This window comes from Schistocerca americana, chromosome 3, assembly GCF_021461395.2.
Source record: "Schistocerca americana isolate TAMUIC-IGC-003095 chromosome 3, iqSchAmer2.1, whole genome shotgun sequence".
Classification (NCBI taxonomy): domain Eukaryota; kingdom Metazoa; phylum Arthropoda; class Insecta; order Orthoptera; family Acrididae; genus Schistocerca; species Schistocerca americana.
In genome coordinates, this window is record NC_060121.1 from 199,976,798 (window position 1) to 199,996,844 (window position 20,047).

Below are 20,047 nucleotides of genomic sequence, written 5' to 3' on the forward strand. Positions count from 1 at the left end.
AGCAGTTACTCGTAAATGAAGAAGCTAGCACATGAGAGAGTAGCATGGAGAGCTGAATTATACCAGTCTCTGGACTGAAGGCCCCAACAAAAACATGTATATTGTTGGACAATTGTCTTCGGTTACATGCTTTTCGTTGCAATCTCAGTGGTGTCACATCATCAACAAATTGGTTAAAGCAATTGACATCCTTCAACACCGAGAAAGAGTTTCAAATCTTCGGCGACTATACGTTTACAGTAATCTACAGCAAGCCTTATCTGTGATGGCCTATGTAGAGCAGAGGAGTCCTGCTGAGTGTGTTTGCTACGAGAATCCCAGTTCTAGCTTTTGAGCTACAGCCTAGGGAAACTACATAGAAAGAGTAGTATTAGTTGCGAAGAAACGTCTCCAAGAAGATGCTTTGTGGATGACCATGTTGACAACGTCAGTAGCTTGTGGTAGTGATAGTGAGATAATTCTTTAACAGCAGTGAATTACCATATCTCATATTTATTTTCTTTGCCGGATCTCGCTATAGCAAGGACAGTGTTTTTATTCATAATAGTACTAACTCATATACAATTACTCGTAATATTTCTTGCCCGATGAGGAGAACTGTTACAATGTAAGTAAATAATACTGGATTAATTTCCACTTAGGTAATAAGGAATAATAGTTTCGGTTGTTATTGACATAAGCATGTTTCACCGAAAAAACGTTTTTTGACAACTGACAGTATAAAGCATGGAGCTATGTGGAAAAGATTCCGACCGCTATAGGCGTCAGACACCGGAGTTTTCTGTAATCCAGGACCGCAGAGCGGCGACGTTGCTGTAGACACCAGGGTAGCTGGCGTTCGCGCAGCCGTTGCCCCATGACACGACGCCGTACTGGGTGGAGTCCACGACCAGGGGACCGCCGCTGTCTCCCTGGCACGCGTCCTTGCCACCTTGCGGGTCTCCGGCGCAGATCATCCTCTCCGTGATTTGCCCACCGTAGCTGACGTTGCACGAGTCACGCGAGACGACGTTCGTGGTGACGGCCTGCAGCTGGTGCGGCGACGTTCCCCCTTCGGACAGGTCTCCCCAGCCGGTGATGGTCACTGCTGTGCCTGCAGCTGGTTCTGAAGTGCCAAGACTGACCGCCTACAACAGTCACAAATTACCATACACTTCACTCAATGTACACGACTACACAGAAATTTAAGCAATACTTCATGTGAAACTTCCTGACAGATTAAAACTGTGTGCCCGACCGAGACTCGAACTCGAACAAGGTTCGCAGGAGAGCTTCTGTAAAGTTTGGAAGGTAGGAGACGAGGTATTGGCAGTAGTAAAGCTGTGAGTACCGGGCGTGAATCGTGCTTCGGTAGCTCAGTTGGTACCAGTCTGCCTTCGGCAGGGCAACAGAGCGGACGCGTACGTGTTGACTTCGTGCGGCGCGCGAGCTCGCCTTGTTTACTTTCCGACGGCCGTTGCTTAAGTGCCGGCTTACCTTGTACGATCCATGGCGAACCGTTACCGTAAATCAACACTCCGATTTACTTTCTGCAACGATTATGCCCGACCCAAAGCACTTGAGGTGGAGCGTTTTCTGCGAGAGGAAGTGAAGATCCCGGCGACCGATATTATAGGCATACATTTGTCCATCGTGAGCAGCACGGTCTATGTGAAAATCATTAACGACGCGGCGTGCGAACGCATACTACGTGAGACCAAACAGGGGCTCCGCTTCTGTCACGCTGATGGCAATGTGGGAGAGGTAACCGTCGACCCCGCAGGCTTAGGTATGCGAACGATACGCATTTTCGAATTGCCATTCGAACTTCCAGCTGAGGAAGTCGTCGCGGCACTACGCCCATACGGCACAGTCCACGGCCACACTGCGGAGAAGTGGACACAGTTTCGGACGTATCCTGTCCTAAACGGGGTCCGACAGGTCACCATAGATCTCCGAAGCCACGTCCCGTCCTACTTACAGATCGGCGGATGCCGTGCCATAATTATATACGATGGCCAGCCTCGGACCTGTTCCGGGTGCGGCAAAGAAGGCCACCTTAGATCCGAATGCCTACAACGGCGTATTACGCAACTTCCAGCTGCCGAAAAACCACCCACGTCGCAACCTACAGTGCTACCGGTGACCTATGCCGCTGCTCTGGCTTCTCCTACCACTTTGCAACGTCGCCCGGTCACCATAAACGACGCCACCAACGAGCCCGACCAGACACTGACGGAGAGCGCCTCGGACGACCCGCCGCCTCGGCCGGCCATTGACGCCGCTCCGAAGATGCCGACGCAACCAGACGCTGACCCTGATCTCGGAAACACGATGGAGATCGACTCGCTCATCGTTCCTACAGCGGCCTTTCTGCCAGAACGACGTGACTCCCTTCCGTCGTCGGACACGGAGGGTCGCACAAGGAAACAACGTTCCCCGAAACGTCGCAAGCGAAGACGTCGCACCGTTTCCGGCCAAGAGGAGACGTTACAAGTCGAGGAGGACGTACCCGTCGACCAGCACGAAGCCTCAGAACCCGCTACTGCTGACGAAGACATCATGAGCGCAGAGACATCTATCGGTGTGCCTGCGCCCCGTGCTGACGCTGAACTAAATCATGAACGTCTCACAGGCGACACGACACCACGCACAATTACAACATCTTCTGAAGACAAAATGGACGATACAGCAGTTTCCGCTTCCACGGCGTGGCACGAGGAGGAGGTCACGGAGCAGGAGCCGTTACGGGACCCTGCGCCGTCACGGCCGCACCACTAATCATACTCTCCCCAGACTCCCCTGCGGGCCAGCGGGATAACGTTCCGCTGCGACGCCCACACCCTTGCGCGGACGGCGGAGTGGACCAGCCACCAGCAATCCGACACCAGGCCTACCGGATAGCAACCATCAACACCAACAACATCCGTCCCAGGGTGAAAATCCGCCTTATGCAGGAGATGTTCTGGGCTTCGGATATTGATTTCGCCCTTCTGCAGGAAGTTCACTTGGCTAGTCTCCCGGATATTAATGGCTATACCGCCCACGCCTCCGCGAGTGATCCTATGGGCCGCGGGGTGGCCATCTACGTCCGCCACGGGATTTCTGTGACCGATGTCGCCTTCCTTCCATCAGCTCGGGGCATGGCACTCACTGCCATGGGGACACGCATCATTAATGTCTACGCTCCCTCAGGCACCGAACGACGGCATGAAAGAGCCCAGTTTTATTCCGAGGAAATCGCTCCCCTGTTTTTAGGGCGTTATGACCATTGCCTACTAGGAGGTGACTTTAATAGCGTTCTGCATCCTAAAGATCAGATTCCCCACTATACTACATGCCAGAAGCTACGTATAGTGGTGCGAGACCTCCTGCTTCACGATACCTGGGAAGTACAACACGGCGACCTTTCTGGCCATACCTTTCTTACAAGTCATTCCGCAAGCCGACTAGACAGGATATATGTCTCACAAACTCTTAGATCTGCGATACGGGGCGCCGAGCGCTGGCCGCTGGCCTTTTCCGACCATTGCGCTTACATCTGTACGGTCCTCCTTCCGCCGCAATCAGTATGGCGCAGCCGTGCGCCATGGAAACTCAATACCTCACACTTGCATGACCAGGCGTGTCGCCAACAAGTCACTGACACGTGGACAGCCTGCGAACGACGCCTTCCCCGCTACCGCTCGACATTGACATGGTGGTTGGACTGCGCCAAGCCGGCGATCCGGAGGACACTGATGAGATACGGGAAGGACATGGCCGACTGGCATCGCACCACTGTTGACTTCTATTACGCGATTCTCCGAGATCTGGATGCTCAACCGCCAACCCCGGACAACCAGTTGGAACGGCAAAGAACTAAGGCGAAGATAATTGCGCTGGCACGCCGGAAATTGCAAGGGGTCGTGATACGGACGCGGCGCCACGATCACGCGGATTTAGAAATTCCATCCATGCATGATATAGTGTCCGACAACCGAAGGCGTCGTCGGCAGATCATCAGCACTTTGACAACGCCTCATGGAACGCAGGTGACCACTCAGAATGACATCGTCCGCGCATTCGTCGAGCACTACCGTCGTACTTATAGTGATGACGACTGTGAAACTGCAGCAGACGACTCCATTTTGAATTACGTCACGCGCACCCTCCCCCACACGGAGGCGGATGCTTTGACAGTGGCGGTCACGCTAGACGAAGTCAACAACGCAATCGCCAAAGGTGCAGTCAACAGATCGCCCGGCATTGACGGCTTACCGATTGAGTTTTACCGTACCTTTCGGGACCTCATGGCCCCACGGTGGACGACTATGTATCAAGAACTGATAACATCTGACCAAGCAATCCCACCCGCCTTTGCTGAGGGCATCATTATACCAGTCCACAAACCAGCCCGTGGTTCGATGGTCACGAGTTACAGACCGCTCACCCTCCTCAATGCCGATTACAAGATTTTCGCGCGCTTACTGGCAATGCGGCTCCGAACTACACTCCCTCATATCCTCTCGCCAGAACAAACGACGCCTGGCGGACAGATTAACATACAGACTGCCACAGGGGAATGCCGCGACTTAATTGCGATAGCGGCGGCCTGCAGGCTCCGGGCAGCGGTCGTCGCTATAGACTTCGACAGCGCCTTCGATAAAGTGCGTCATCTTTTCCTGTTTTCGGTGGCAGCCCGAATGGGCATCCCCCCTCCGTTTCTCGACGTCATCCGGCGTCTTTACGACAGTGCCAGTTCACGTGTCCAAGTCAATGGACGTATAGCAGGGCCGGTACCTATCTGCCGTTCGATACGGCAGGGGTGCCCCCTCTCTACCCTCCTGTATGCTATTGCCCTTGAGCCCCTTATTGGGGGCTTGACGACCAAGCTTTCTGGCCTCACCCTACGCCAACACACTTTTCGCTGTCGGGCATATGCTGATGACCTCCTCCTCCTCATTCGCTCCGGCTCTGAGATTCGGGATCTCCTCGACTTGATTACCCGTTATGGGGCTGCCGCTGGCAGTGCCATGAATGTCGCCAAATCATCTGCAATGCACATTGGACGAGGCCTCCAGGAGGGTGAAGTGGCACCACTGCCGCTTGTGCGGACTTTCCGGTACCTGGGCATTACCTTTACCCCCACGGTCACACGCACGGCGGCAACGAATTTCCGTCGCCTGTTACACGTCATCCGCAACGACGTCCGCCAGAACCTCTTGCGCCGCCAGGACACACTTCAAAGGGTTGCGTTTATTAATCTTTATGTGGCATCAAAATTGGTTCACATCGCGCAAGTTCTCCCTCTGCCAACTGCAATTGGGCGCAACCTTCAGGCGGCTTTTGGCTATTACCTCACGGCTGGTTCAATGTTTAAAGTCCGTTATGAGACACTTACCCTGCCCACACGGTATGGTGGCGTCGGGCTCGTCAATGTCCGTATGCGATCTGCAGCCTTGTACATGAGTACCATGAGAAAACAGTGGATGGGCCAGGGTACATCTCTAACACGCAGCTTGCTTGAGGTCCTCCTACCAGCTTCCACCTCACCACCAGTGTCTGTCGGCCATATCGTGCCTCATTTGTCCCATCTTTCGACCTTTTTCGTCGACTACAGTTATATACATACCAGTCTCCCAGATACACGCCCGCCTAGGACTAAGGATTTTTACAGCCTGTTGCTGCGCAGTGTTCCCCGGAATGTGATGGAGACCAAACACCCCTCCATCCAGTGGCCCATAGTGTAGACTACCGTCCACCAGCCCTTCCTCCCTACGAACGTCCGGGCGCTGTGGTATCACATAGTCAACAGGAAATTTGCCACGAAGCAGCGCCTGCACAACATTGGCTTGTCAGAATCCCCTCTTTGTCTCCTTTGCCAGGAACTGGACACTGATGAACACCGTCTGACATGCGCCTCATCGCAAGATGTATGGCGCTTCGTGCAGCAAATCATTGCCTGCTATCTCCGGGTGCCACCAGACACAGTCGAGCCTCGAATGTTTCTATACCCGGAGGACCGACATTTTCCCGCCGCCAAATGTCATGCTGTTACGTGGGTCAAAGGGTGGGCGGTCCCTTATCTCTTTAATGAGGGACCTAAATCCCGCCTCGACTTCTGGACCTATTTACGAACAGCCCATGCAGCTCTCGAAAACACGCCACGTTACCGAACATTATTTGCTAACTATCTTCGAGCGGTACTTGTTAGACCTCCACTGAGTTGGGGGGTGCCTGGCACAGAGGGCACCCTCCCCTCCTCCCCCGGCGGTGTCTGAGTTTCAACCGCCTACGATCTATTCTACTTCTGACCTCCGCGGATGGGAGAGCGCGTCGCAGATTGCGCGGATTTTATTTCTTTTTGCTTTTCCTTTTTCCTTTCTTTTTCTTTACCTAGAATTTATATTTCTTTTATCTTTCGCATATGTGTTCCCATAATTTCATGCTATTAGTGAATATTACAAAAACACATGCAAATAAATAAATAACAACGCCTTCCACTACTGTTGATTCCTGTTTCTCCCACTTCCCTAAGCACCACAGGCTCGGTGGTGGTGCGGGGGACACTGTGGCCAGGCCTCAGGTTTCGACCCCTGCCCACTTTGCCCCCCGAGCCCCCACCGGTCCACTAAAAAATAAAAAAAAAAAAATAAAAAAAAATAAAAAAATAACAAAAAAAAAGTAGAGCACTTGCCCGCGAAAGGCAAAGGTCCCGAGTTCGAGTCTCGGTCGGGCACACAGTTTTAATCTGTCAGGAAGTTTCATATCAGCGCACACTCCGCTGCAGAGTGAAACTCTCATTCTGGAATACTTCATGTCTCTATACACTACTGGCCATTAAAATTGCTACGCCAAGAAGAAATGCAGTCAAATATATTATACTAGAACTGACACGTGATTACATTTTCATGCAATTTGGGTGCATCGATTCTGAGAAATCAGTACCCAGAACAACCACCTCTGGCCGTAATAACGGCCTTGAGGCCTTGATACGCCTGAGCATTGAGTCAAACAGAGCTTGGATGGCGTTTACAGGTGCAACTGCCCATGCAGCTTCAACACGATACAACAGTTCATCAAGAGTAGTGACGGCGTATTGTGACGGGCCAGTTGCTCGGCCACCATTGACAAGACGTTTCCAGTTGGTGAGAGATCTGGAGCATGTGCTGGCCAGGGCAGCAGCATCTGTAGCACGCTACCTTCGTGGTGTTGCAATTTTAATGGCCCGTAGTGTACTACCTAAATGACGGAAGTGAGTATCTGGAGACTATAGTCATGACTATTATAATTTCACTGACTCCCATAAACGAAGTTGTAATGTATTTAAGTAGTTTAACATTATTCGGAGAGTTATTGAACAAGTTAATACTGTGCTCGTTAATCCACCGTTATAAATGGAACTTATTCTTGGGTAAGTTTACAGACATAAAAACCAACACCCAAAGATATTTTTAACTCCTTACATGTAACCCTAAATGTATTCGTTTTACATTTATTTCACTGACTTGTGACTGTTAGAAATTCCCTGTATTCTAAAATAGAATTAAATGGAAAATGATATATCTACAAAAGAACCGTGTGTCGTCTGTTCTTGCTATCCTATGTTACATTACCGTAATACGTCTAATAGAGTATTTGCACCGATGTTACATTAAACAGCGATCGTGTGAGACCCAACTCGTTTATTTGTTCATGAGACCCGGAAAATATTAGATACAGGCTCCCAGGTAGATGCTATTTTCCTTGACTTCCGGAAGGCGTTCGATACAGTTCCGCAATGTCGCTTGATAAACAAAGTAAGAGCCTACGGAATATCAGACCAGCTGTGTGGCTGGATTGAAGAGTTTTTAGCAAACAGAACACAGCATGTTGTTATCAATGGAGAGACGTCTACAGACGTTAAAGTAACCTCTGGCGTGCCACAGGGGAGTGTTATGGGTCCATTGCTTTTCACAATATATATGAATGACCTAGTAGATGGTGTCGGAAGTTCCATGCGGCTTTTCGCGGATGATGTTGTAGTATACAGAGAAGTTGAACCATGAGAAAATTGCAGCGAAATGCAGGAAGATCTGCAGCGGATAGGCACTTGGTGCAGGGAGTGGCAATTGACCCTTAACATAAACAAATGTAATGTATTGCGAATACATAGAATTAAGTATCCTTTATTGTATAATTATATGATAGCGGAACAAACACTGGTAGCAGTTACTTCTGTAAAATATCTGGGAGTATGCGTACGGAACGATCTGAAGTGGAATGATCGTATAAAATTAATTGTTGGTAAGGCGGGTGCCAGGTTGAGATTCATTGGGAGAGTCGTTAGAAAATGTAGTTCATCAACAAAGGAGGTGGCTTACAAAACACTCGTTCGACCTATACTTGAGTATTGCTCATCAGTGTGGGGTCCGTTCCAGGTCGAGTTGACAGAGTAGATAGAGAAGATCCAAAGAAGAGCGGCGCGTTTCGTCACCGGGTTATTTGGTAAGCGTGATATCGTTACGGAGATGTTTAGCAAACTCAAGTGGCAGACTCTGCAAGAGAGGCGCTCTGCATTGCGGTGTAGCTTGCTGCCCAGGTTTAGAGAGGGTGCGTTTTTGGATGAGGTATCGAATATATTGCCTCCCCCTACTTATACCTCCAGAGGAGATCACGAATGTAAAATTAGAGAGATTCGAGCGCGCACGGAGGCTTTCCGACAGTCGTTCTTCCCGCGAACCATACGCGACCTGAACAGAAAAGGGATGACAGTGGCACGTAAAGTGCCCTCTGTCACACACCGTTGGTGGCTTGCGGAGTATAAATGTAGATATAGATGTAAATATATGGTATCTTATACCAGGTACAAAATCGACGATGATATCGAGACAGAACTTTAAATTACACCAAATAAACTGAGGACATTTAATAGAACCACATTTAACACAAACATCAGCGCCAAAATGCCAAGACAAGGAAGTATCAACGAAACGAGCAAGCGAATTACAATTATGTCGTGGGTTTTCAACAACAAAAGTAGAAAAATACTGCCCCAAATCAAAATTTTTTGCAGAATCGCCGAAATATAGATGTAGCAATATGAGTGAGTAGCAGGTATTGCCTTTACAGTAGGCAGCAAAGCCAATTTTAACTTCCGGCGAAAGAGATTTTTTACTAACAAAAAAAGTCTACCTTTCGTGACAACATTAAAGAACCAACGATATAATCATAAAAGCCAAAACGGGCAGGGGTTGAGCTCTATATAGAAACAAATATTTTCAGCACCTAATGTGAATATGACATTTGTGTGCTATGTCGATAGTTTTGGCTTTCCCGTGTTTCGTACACGCTGGTAGTAAATATGTACCTCCAAACACAATCAAGTGTCATTAAAATGGCCTCTTCCATTTGATGGCTACATGAATGCCAAGTGCGTTAAAATAATAACATAATAAAATTAAAATTACTCATAGAATATTAATTCATTCGTGAGATAAAAATAAAAATGAACACTGATCAGGAAATATGAGGGGATTGAAACAGTATGTTCACTATTATGCCTGAGCAAGTAGCCGTTACTAAATGCTGCTCTCCACTTCAAAACCACACAGACACATGACACTACTTTCCTCAAGATAGTCTGCAAAGCTCTGAAACAACCGTCCGAGCGTTCTAGCAATCAATGATTTTACTTTGCTGTCTAAGCACAGTCATATAAAACATTTTGAAAGACACAACTGCCTTTATCTGTGCAGTAGGTTGTATTCTACAACGAAGATTTCGGCCTTAGGTAATGTTCAGTGTTAGAAGTATCAGAAATCATTATACTTATGTTCTACTCAAGCATAATAAATTTGTACAGTCAAATGGCGGTTATATATTTCAAAAAAGGATCTACCAATAATTCAGTTTCTCGACGACAGAAACCCACTCCCGAGACACGGAGTTACTTGTGAACTCTAACGTCCTCATTGTCGGAAAAACTGCTATAGCTACGGATCAGTCCTTCTCTTGCCTATACATTCTCGTGTATGGAAGATGGCGATGCATTTCGCTCCCCGCGCACATTATCCACGTCGGTGCGTCATGGTCAGATTGAGCTGTATGGGCTCCTGTCGAATTTGTTTCGTGTCAGCGCTCAGTGTCTTCCACTAAGAGCCACATCAGGGGAAACAAAACGTAATACACGAAGGGTGTAAGACGGTGTAAGCGGGCAGTATAAGGACCGGGCGTGGGAGTCTTGGAATGACAGCTCGGCCAAGTATCATGAAGCGAGCAGCAATACCCAACGAATTTGTGAATTAATCTACTAAAAGAAATGGCAGTTGCCCTTGAAGGGCTGTTACACTGCATTTTTCACTTCATTCTGGCTAACTAAATCAGTATAAATTCTACAGCACAGCTGTCCGTTGCCATCCTGAATATCTTATTAAACCTGAGCCATGTATTTTTCCATAGGTATATATTTTTAAATGTTTTTAGTATGTTTGATATGCTCAACGCCATTCCAACTAGAGACCGTGAGGACACATCTCAGAATTTTTTGAAAGAGATAGAGTTTAAAGAATTTCATGGTTAGGATTATTTTAGGTGTTCCTTTATGCCAATTCAAACTCAGTATCTAACGTTTGTAAAACACATTTACGTGACTTTTCTGTGTCATAATTTAAGAAATTTACCTTAATGATGAGAAATATTTAGTTGAGGTTCAGTTTATATTTGAAACGCTCCCTTAGCTTCTAGTCTGTTGTAGTTCCCTGAGTGTAAGTGCCCTTCTGTCAATGCTTGTGGTCCTGTTGGGTAATCATGTTACGGCGACTATGCACTCCGAGCTGTGACTGTCTGTGATGGCGCCTGTTTAAATATTCTTCATCTAGATTAGATTTTGTATTGTTCTGAAAGATGTTTACCATCAAGATTTAAATAATTTTATTGTATTGTGTAAGGGACCTCTGAAATAATTGCTCCTTGAACAGAGCTGTTTAATTGTGAATGGTGCTTGAAATATGATTCCCGTTTACTTGTGTCCTCACCCACCCATCCAGGAGCTAATGATGTTGATACCAAAGTGGTGCACCTTTTCAGTAGTAGCAGAGAGTGAAAAGTGGTTGACTGTGGTTGGTTAACTCTTCTTCAGGAAACATCAATAACTATTAAAATAAATAAATTTGTCCTTGAGCTTTGCTGTGTGTGTGGAGAGACTGCCATTCCTCAGGATATTAGTGGAGTAGTAATGGAGCCAAGGCGTTCCCTGTCCATAAAATGATGCAAGCGGGAGCAGCTTATTTATGAACTAACAATTCGTGGTCAGTTCGGAATTTTGTGGAACGTAAAGCACGCTTACAAGTTGTGTTGGACTGCCCATTACACGATACCATTCACAGAATTGGTGAGGTAGGTTCCTCTTTCGATACTTAAACTCCAGCTCTCTCGGGTGTGTGTGAGAACATTGACCTCTTGGGAACCAGTAAAACCCACCTCCAACCAAGTATTTAGAGTTCAAGCTCAGATTAAACGCTAGGTTAACCGATCATTGGATTTGAAACACTTTACGAGTAGTAAGAAGCAGGGAATTGTTATTGAGTGATTGTTCATCGGAGCCATGGAATTACATATTAGTCTTAAATGTGGGGTGGGCCGATATTGGAATGATGGATCAAGAGGTTTGTCCGATTCCAACAAAGACGAATGAATGAAGTTGCTATGCGGACGAGGGAATTGCGGGTCAACTGGCATCCTTGTCATTTACTGGGATGCAACATCTCACTATGCTCTTACTTCAAGGAATTACAGTTCTATCGGTCTAGGATCGCGGACAAGTAGTGCATGTTGTATGGCTCACTGTCTGTCTCTAGTTTTACATTGGCACACTTGAGATTTATATTAGGTAATCCCTCGGCTTTTTTATGCTTTAACTCAGAGCTCATTGATTAAGAGTGCAACTGAAGTATGATGCAACCAGAGAACAATGAGGGATCTAGGAAAATAATAATTCAGAGAAAAATGACCCCTAAGGTTAGCAGTGAGCTTAGGAATAAAAATTTTGTCGTGCTCAATCTCGTGGTGAGACGCTCGAGCGATATACTGAGGAATCTGCCTCAGATTTGCAAGTAACTGTGTAGCAGTAACTATACTTTAGAAGGAATGAAGCCAGATTAGCGCTCGCAAGTGATGTTTTCCCAGATACTCACCAGGTTCCTGGATTTAGACTGAATGGTCTCCAAAACCGAACGTATACCGTTTGCTGATCAGAGGCGCTACTTGGCGAAAAACGATCTTGTTACGAGAGATGACAAACAGCATGGGCATAAGGAAGTAGGATCCTGTGCAATGCAATGACAGAAGTTATTTTCTGTTCGCCTGGCGGGGACACCTCGTACGTGAATGTCCGGCAAGTTGTCAGGGACCTCCGGAAAGCTGACGCCAGGGAGAACGTCTACTACACAAGACATCAATATCAGCTTCCTTATGTAATAACATTTGTATGGAGTTAAATCATCTTCTCGTCTGTGTCTTACTTGACTCTGGAAGCAGTCCCTCATTACTGGACCATGGCTGGCATTTGATGTACTCTACTGTATGTAAGTTTCCTCTCTCAGAACCTACGGCTTGGAGATATACTGCCGATGGGCAGCTTCTGCTTCTGGTGGCCTGTTTGCCGGGGCTTTGGTGATCAAAGTTTTTCATCGCCAATGGAGCTGATCATAGTTAAGTTTACTCGTTACTTTGCTTTTCGTGTGTTGTTTTATTCAGTGAATGCCTTGATTACAGATATTTGCAATAGGTGCTTTTCCTTTTAATTTCCTCCTGGTACGGAGTTCTATTTGTGTTGCTCTCAGTGGCTGCAGGGGGCTGCAGGGGGCTGCAGGGGGCTGCACGGGTTATCCATGGGGACAGCCCCTGTATAGCTCATTTTAGACGCAGTATGAGGTGGTTTAAAATTTAAAACCATGTACAACAACTTGGATGACGCAGTTGTGTTCAGTATGACTTTCCAAGGGTACGTCCACCATATGGAACCTGATATGCCTCTGAGCCACCGGCTTGACTGCTAAGCCATCTAAATTAAAACTTGCCGGCAGACATTTTCCTTTTTGGGAAATTCGGAGTCAGCCGACGATATTAGGAAAGATTAGAAGTAACGAGCAATTTCCATAGATAATCCCAGGATGGGAGACTACTTTACGAAGCTCGTGATTAATTTTACCCAATTTAACACCCCACTGAAGGAAGAAAATTTTCAGTAAGAAGAAATTCAGCGCTCCGGCTTAGATACCATTTTGGCGTCGCTCAGTAATCATCCCATCTTGGCCGTACATGCTTTCGAGCGCCCCTTCGTGGTTCAGACGTTTCGAATTTTGGGATTTCTGCTGTTCTCTTACAAGAACAAGATAGTGATCGTCGTCCAGTGGCTTACACTTCGAGGGCTCTTTAGCTAATTGAGCTGATGAACTCAGCTTATAAATGGGAGACTCTGGCGGTGATAGCTGACCTGTAAAAATTTAAGCTCTATTTAGAGCACATCCAGTACACACTCGAGGATGACAATCAGGCCATAAGCTAGGTCTTCGCCTGTCCTAGAACAATGGGGAGAACTGGACGGTGGGCTGTACGCATCTCTTAATGTCGTTTCCTTGTGAAACACAACGAAGGTTTAGACAATCTAATAGCTGATGCACGTCTCAGGGAGCCGAAAGAAATACAGGAAGATATAGTTAAGGTTTCGGTCGTATGTACAGAAGTACCAAAACTCTTTGGTAATCTGAAAGAGAAACAGAGCCAGGACCCTTCAGTTCAGCAGATCAAAGGAAACTGTTTGCCAAGGAGCAGGTGCGAGGTTATAGTTGAAGGAAAGGCATCGTATGTTATACGACTAAGATTTGTTTACCTGATGAATTAGTGCCCTCGATTTTTCGATATTTAGCCATTCGTTGGTTGTAGGGAATTTCGGCATTCATAAAACGATAATGAAGTGCTAAAGGCACATGAAGTGGCTGACCGCAAGCAAAAATATCTACAGATTAGTGGGGTAGAAGGGAAAAGTGTAAGGCTTCTAAGTTGGATTGTAACTCAGAAAGGACTTCTTCAGTCAACGCATGAGAGCAGTCCTCCGGAGAAGTTGCTTATTGATCAGGTTGGGTTGTTGTCGTGGATCCTGAACGGAACCCACTGTACTTTCCGTTCTTTAGACAACTTTTTCCGGTTTTTATGGCTCGTTTGAGTCGTGGAGTTTGGAGATTTGGAAATTTGTAGTAAGGTATTACGGGACGAAACCGCTGAGGCCATCGTTCCCCATGCTTATACACTATGTAATATGTAATCTAAATTAAACTAACTTACGCTAAGGACGACACACACACCCATGCCCGAGGGAGGACTCGAACTTCTAACGAGGGGGGGGGGGGGGGGGGGGGGACCTCCGCGGACCATGACAACTACTCCACGCGCCGTCGTGTAGTTACTGCCGCCGTAACCGAACGACATTTGTCAAATCAAATTGTTTCCCATCTTTCGCCCTCCTTGAACCTGGTTAGAGATAATGCTTCGGCATTTCTACCTACGGACTTAAAAGGGCTCTGTTTTGAAAGCGCGGTACAATAACGACGATTCTACTCCATCCTCAGCCGTCCTTTGAGGAGAGGATAACCCTAATCTCAAATCTATGTTGACAATATTCCGAGCTCTTATCCGGTACGAAATGGGATATATCCATCCACTGCCTGAGACTAGCATTTAACTTGGTCAATTGTGATGTAATTCGGGTAACGTCCGCGTCCTTGGATTTTAGCTACCCCCTTAATACTGTATTGGCCAGTTTGTGGTCCATGAATGATCTCCCTCCGGACAAAATCACCTGTGAAACTATCCAACAAAAGTGGAGACGAGCCAGTTGCAGTACTGATCTGACACACCGAAGACAGGCCCAACGTTATAATAATGGTCAGAATGCATTTAAGGTACTGACCAGGACAAAGTCTTCATCCATATTCTCAGCGCTTGATGGCAGGGTGATGCTGCCATTTCTCGCAAGTTGACACCTTGCAAGTTGATTTAAGTACTGAATCCAGTCGATGTATTTGTTCACAATCTCGTTATAGGCAAGGAATACAGTTTGCATGTCGCCCAGGCGATCGGTGGCTTCTATCATTGCCTCCAAGTCCTACCCAAGGGGCAGGCTTTTCTAGTTTTTAGTGAGGGAGGATGAGCCATGCGGACCTCTGTCGACTTGTTTCCCAAGGGGCGTCGTTATTTTTGCCTCGGAGACACGCCGAGGAGACTAGAAGACGGTGTAAATGGACAGTATTCGGAACGGCCAGGGGAGTCATGGAATGACGACTCGGCTCGCATGACAAAGTGACCAGCAGTGCTAGTACAAGCGTGGCAAACTATGGACACTGGGTGTGGGAGTGAATTTTAGGCGGTTGGCCGCCGGGAATCGAGTACTGAATCAGGTGCATGGTTACTGGGATGTACCACATGGCCCTGGCCGATGGAACAGCTCCCTCGGAGTTTCATGCACTCTAATGCCAACGGCCTACATTGGAAATTTGCGTGCGTTAATCCACCTGACAACAGCTGTTTCGGTGAGCAATTCTATTGTTTGTCTAAAGTGTCGCCACATTCTTACGTGGCTTGTCGATGTATGTCTCAGGTTCAGATTGACTGTGAAATCTGCAATAGTGGGTTGCTCCGTTGATTATAGGAAAAAGTACAATTACAACGAATAATGATTCCTCTCGTGTTTTTGTTCTGCTGGATGTTGCCAATTTGGGTGAATACAACACATGGCATAGGCATGTGTGGCTGGTATTTCGTAACTAACGTTTGAACGTGAAATGAAGTGAAACTTTCTTGGTCTTCGTGTTCATGTTTCACTTTACTTAATAGCAGAAATTAAAATATGTTCTCTTATATAATTGCGGAGAGCAGGGCTGATTCAATCTTTGGTTATCGTTATCTTAAAAATTATTTGGCTTCCCCATACTGAGTGAACGGATTAGGACACCTTTCTTGTCTTGGGAAACGTATGTGTTTCTTAAGTTGTAAAGGTATTGTCTAGTCTGAATCAGGTTTTTCGGTCATTACAGCCTGTTTTGCTGTAGGTTTAGTTCGTGTTCCGCTAAGTAGTTCAGTTCGCACATGGCAGTTACCACTGAGGGGCTGTTATAAAGCTATTTCGAATTAATTTTGGGTAACCAAATCAGTGTAAATCTTAGCGCACAGCTGGCCGCTTCCATGCTGAATAGCGTATAGTTATTGAACCTACACCGGGTGTTTCGTCATGAGTTTACCTTTTTTGTTATCTGTAATACATTTATTGTAATGAGTGCCATTTTAAATGGAGGCCTTTTGGAAGCATATTGAATTTTTCTGAAAGAAATTGGTTTAAAAGATTTTAAGGTTTCCATTATTGGAGCCATTCGTTTACGCCAAGCGAAGCTCAGTATCTATATATGTTATTAATATTTACGTTTGCGGTCGTTTAAGATTTTAAAGAGTTTAGCTTTCTGGTTCAAATAATTTAGTTGGGGCTCTATTTACATTTGAAACATAAAAAAAGATTTTAGTCTGTGGTAGTAGTCTGATTGTGACGGCCCTGCTACCAATGCCTGTGTTTCTTGTTGTGTGATCCTGTTACGGTGACTGAGCACACCGGGTTGTGGCCGTCTGCGATTACGCCTGTTTAATGATTCTTTTTCTAAATTTTATTTCGTATTCTTCTGTAAAATGTTGACTATCAAGAAACTAAATTATTTCATTGTACGGAACGTGCAAAACAAGCTTTTAAAATAAACATGTATTGATATTCGCTATTTAATAGTGAATGGTGCTTGAAATTTAATTTCCGCTTACTTTTTGTGGCCTGGCCCTCCCACCCAACAGCTAATTATGCTGACACCAAAGTGGCGCACCATCCAAACGGCTGTTGACACACTTCACTGAGGTTTGAAGTGATACTGTATTTGGTCAATGTAACACCAGAACTGCGCGGTGAATCTGTGTCCAAACTAGATGTTTTGCCTACACGAGTCGCACTGTGCCATGTACTTCAATTTCGGACTACGTTTCTAGTTGCCGCACTATAGTATTCCCACTCTGTGATGCACTTGTTTACGCCACGCAGCGGATTTGTGTCTGCAGGAAACGCAGAACATAGACTCTCTTTTGACAATACGTCACTGTTGTGTTGCGGTCTTAAAGTGGAACTTTTATTTTGAAGTGCCCCCCCCCCCTTTTACAATAGTAGAATCTTCAAATGGAAAGCATTGTTATTTGATCTTTCCCGAAATACTATAGTATAATATCTTATTTTATATGTATTAACGAAACGAGTGCTACAATTAGCACTGTTTAACTGATTTGGTAGGGAAAAAACAGCGGAGCAATACAAGAAAGCTTGAAACGGTACTGTATGTACAGTTCCATGATTAAATACGATGTTTTGCAATCGTACCATCTTAAAAGGACAGCATAATCGATTGATATTCACGGTTTTGGCCACTTGCCGTTTTTCTCTCTCTCGTAACGCAGCCCCACCACGGGCGCCACGAAGCTCCCATGATGGAGGATGGAACGTTGATTTATTATGTTGTAGAATATTTATTATGGTGTAGAATATTTATTTAATGTTAATATGTTCACGCACGTGAAATATCCCTTACAACCTATTCCCATCCTTCCTGAAGCGATGTTAGCCGTTAGTTTGGAAGCAGACAACCCTTGGTAGACTTTAGTAGTGCCAACTTTGTGTCCTTTGGTTTGAGTAGCAGAGATCGACCACAGGCAAAACTTTGTCTAAGAGAATATGAGAACATAGGATTTAGCGTGGAGAGGTTGGTCAGGCTACTCCCTCTACGGAATAGCAGAGGATCTCAGGAGCTCCGCCATGGTAAGGGGCTGTTCTGCGAAGAAAGGGTAAGCGAGTGGACGTGCCTTCAGCATGTCCGTCTCGATTGGTAATGGAAGAAGGTATTGGAATACTGGATATTTGTGACTAACCCACTCTATTTCAGCCCAGCGTTGAATAGGGACACCAGTGATTGCGCTCATGGTTAGTTTGATTATTTTCTGTTGTAGGATTGTAGTGTATGGAGAGTGATATATGTATGTCTTTGTGTTCACTCCACGGGGTAGGCAACGTTAGGCATGTGTAGTCAAATTGTCCATGAATACGATAGAGTTAGGTAACAAACCGTGTGACTTTCAGTTTATTTGTGTTAGGAATTTTGGAAGGGTTTATTGATGTTTAATGTGTGTTTTCTGTGTACAAATAGGGGCCACGTGCTACACGTGTGGCGAACTAGTAACAAGGCAGCTACGCTCGCCTATAGAGAAACTCGAGTAGAAGCAATACATTATTTAAATAAACTGCTACCACCTCACGGTACAGGCATTTACACAGTTTCAACCGTTTGATTAAAATCTTGTAAGCATGTGGAAAGCCACTTTGAACCAACGTGGTCATAGCCATCACGTGCACATGCAGTATCGTTTGATACTGGCTAAATTATAACTGAAGTTGCTATACAGTACAGAGCAGGAGTACAGAAAAGAAAGCTTTATCGTCTAATGCCAAGCCGATCTCACCCCATTGCATGCTAGTATTGAATCTGTGCACTAGGTGCAGGTGTGAGCTCTTGTCTATCCCGTCCTATGTGTTTTAATATTAAAGTAGCGGGAAAATTACTAGTGGCTGATGAGATGCAATCCCGTCTGTTAAGAATTCCACCTTCCCCAGAAATAGCGTGCAGTTGTGTAAAGTAATAAGAGACTTCACCTCCACCTAGCATTATATTAAATTATGAAAGAAACAAAGCAAATTTATTCAGAATAACATCAGTATGCTATGCTTGAACAAACCCGATACCCCTTTAGCAATATTAATGGCACAGACTGCCAATAGGTATGCTGCGTTCTATGAGGGAAAACTCCTTCAAAGTTCCCTTTAAAAGAATCCGTTGCGTATTATTCGTGTTTAATATCCACACCCATAGAGGGCTGTAATGCAGATGAAGAGGTTTCTGAGAACCTATGACATAAAAAAAGTAAAATATCCATAAACATACCTATAACTAAGAATAGATAATTTTCCCACAAACAGATAACTTTTTAATGTAGGTAACTTCTACCAGAATCTGTTTTACGTAATATACCCCCAGCGACGGTCCCTTTTCAAGCTACACTGGAATTGTTAATGGAAATGAACAGTGAAAATTAACAAAAACTGTCCAAAATGATGGAATAAACTGCGGTCAAGCCCGTGGACAAATTGTCATTTATTACTTGAACTAACTAATGTTTCGTCAGGAGCAGTAATGTAAATAACGTTTCTGTACTGAATGTTTGTATTGATAAGCTGCACTAAGTGTTGCACACAGTACCTGCACATTGCTGTCGAAGGAGAAGGAGCCGGATATCTCGACGACAGCGATGTCAAAGTCAGCGGTAGCGAAAGAGAATCCGTCGTGTTCAACATAACCTGCTGCGTCGTACACCGTGCCGCCGCTTTCGCGTGTGGAAGTGCCGGCTCTCACGGAGAACAGAACAGTCGGGAGGGAGTCGACGCAGTGCGCCGCAGTCAGCACCCAAGTGGGGCTGATGATGGAGCCGCCACAGCCGTGGAATCCCAACACCTGCAGCGAGATCTGCCACGGGTACTGCGAGATGTCCACGGGCTCCCCACCCACTATGCGGGGCCCTGGCCGGGGTCCGAACCAGGGACCCCTCGGGGAGGGCGCTGCGCTGCAGACGGCGGCCAACGTGCACAGTACGATGCCTAGTTTCAACATCTCAAAGGCTTCCTCTGCGTTAGCTCTGTTTATCTGGGACCAGTTAAATGTGAAATCAGATAATATCTCTACGAAGGTCAATGCTAGTTCGTATCGCTAAGTTTACCTTGGTGATATTATCGCTGAGTATTCTTCACAGCTCTGAAAAGCATGATTTTGTGGAATTTCTCAGAAGATTGTGTAATAAAGCACTCGATACTGCAAAGCATCCGAAGGATTGACGTCAGACTGTGGAGTGAATTCAGTCAAACTCAAGACACGCGTTGCTGCGTGACAAATACAAAAGCTGATCGGAAAAAAAAAACACATGATGT

The 20,047-nt window shown here is 46.0% G+C and overlaps 1 protein-coding gene across 1 annotated transcript; it reads right to left on the reverse strand.

The window, feature by feature from the left end:
- Nucleotides 1-714: 714 nt before the first annotated feature.
- Nucleotides 715-19,733, reverse strand: LOC124605972 (trypsin delta-like). The gene is made up of 2 exons (XM_047137937.1): nucleotides 19,281-19,733; nucleotides 715-1,127 (listed from the first exon to the last, which is right to left on the reverse strand). The coding sequence occupies exons 1-2, from the start codon at nucleotides 19,731-19,733 to the stop codon at nucleotides 765-767; spliced, it is 816 nt and encodes a 271-aa protein (XP_046993893.1). The 3' UTR covers nucleotides 715-764.
- Nucleotides 19,734-20,047: the final 314 nt, after the last annotated feature.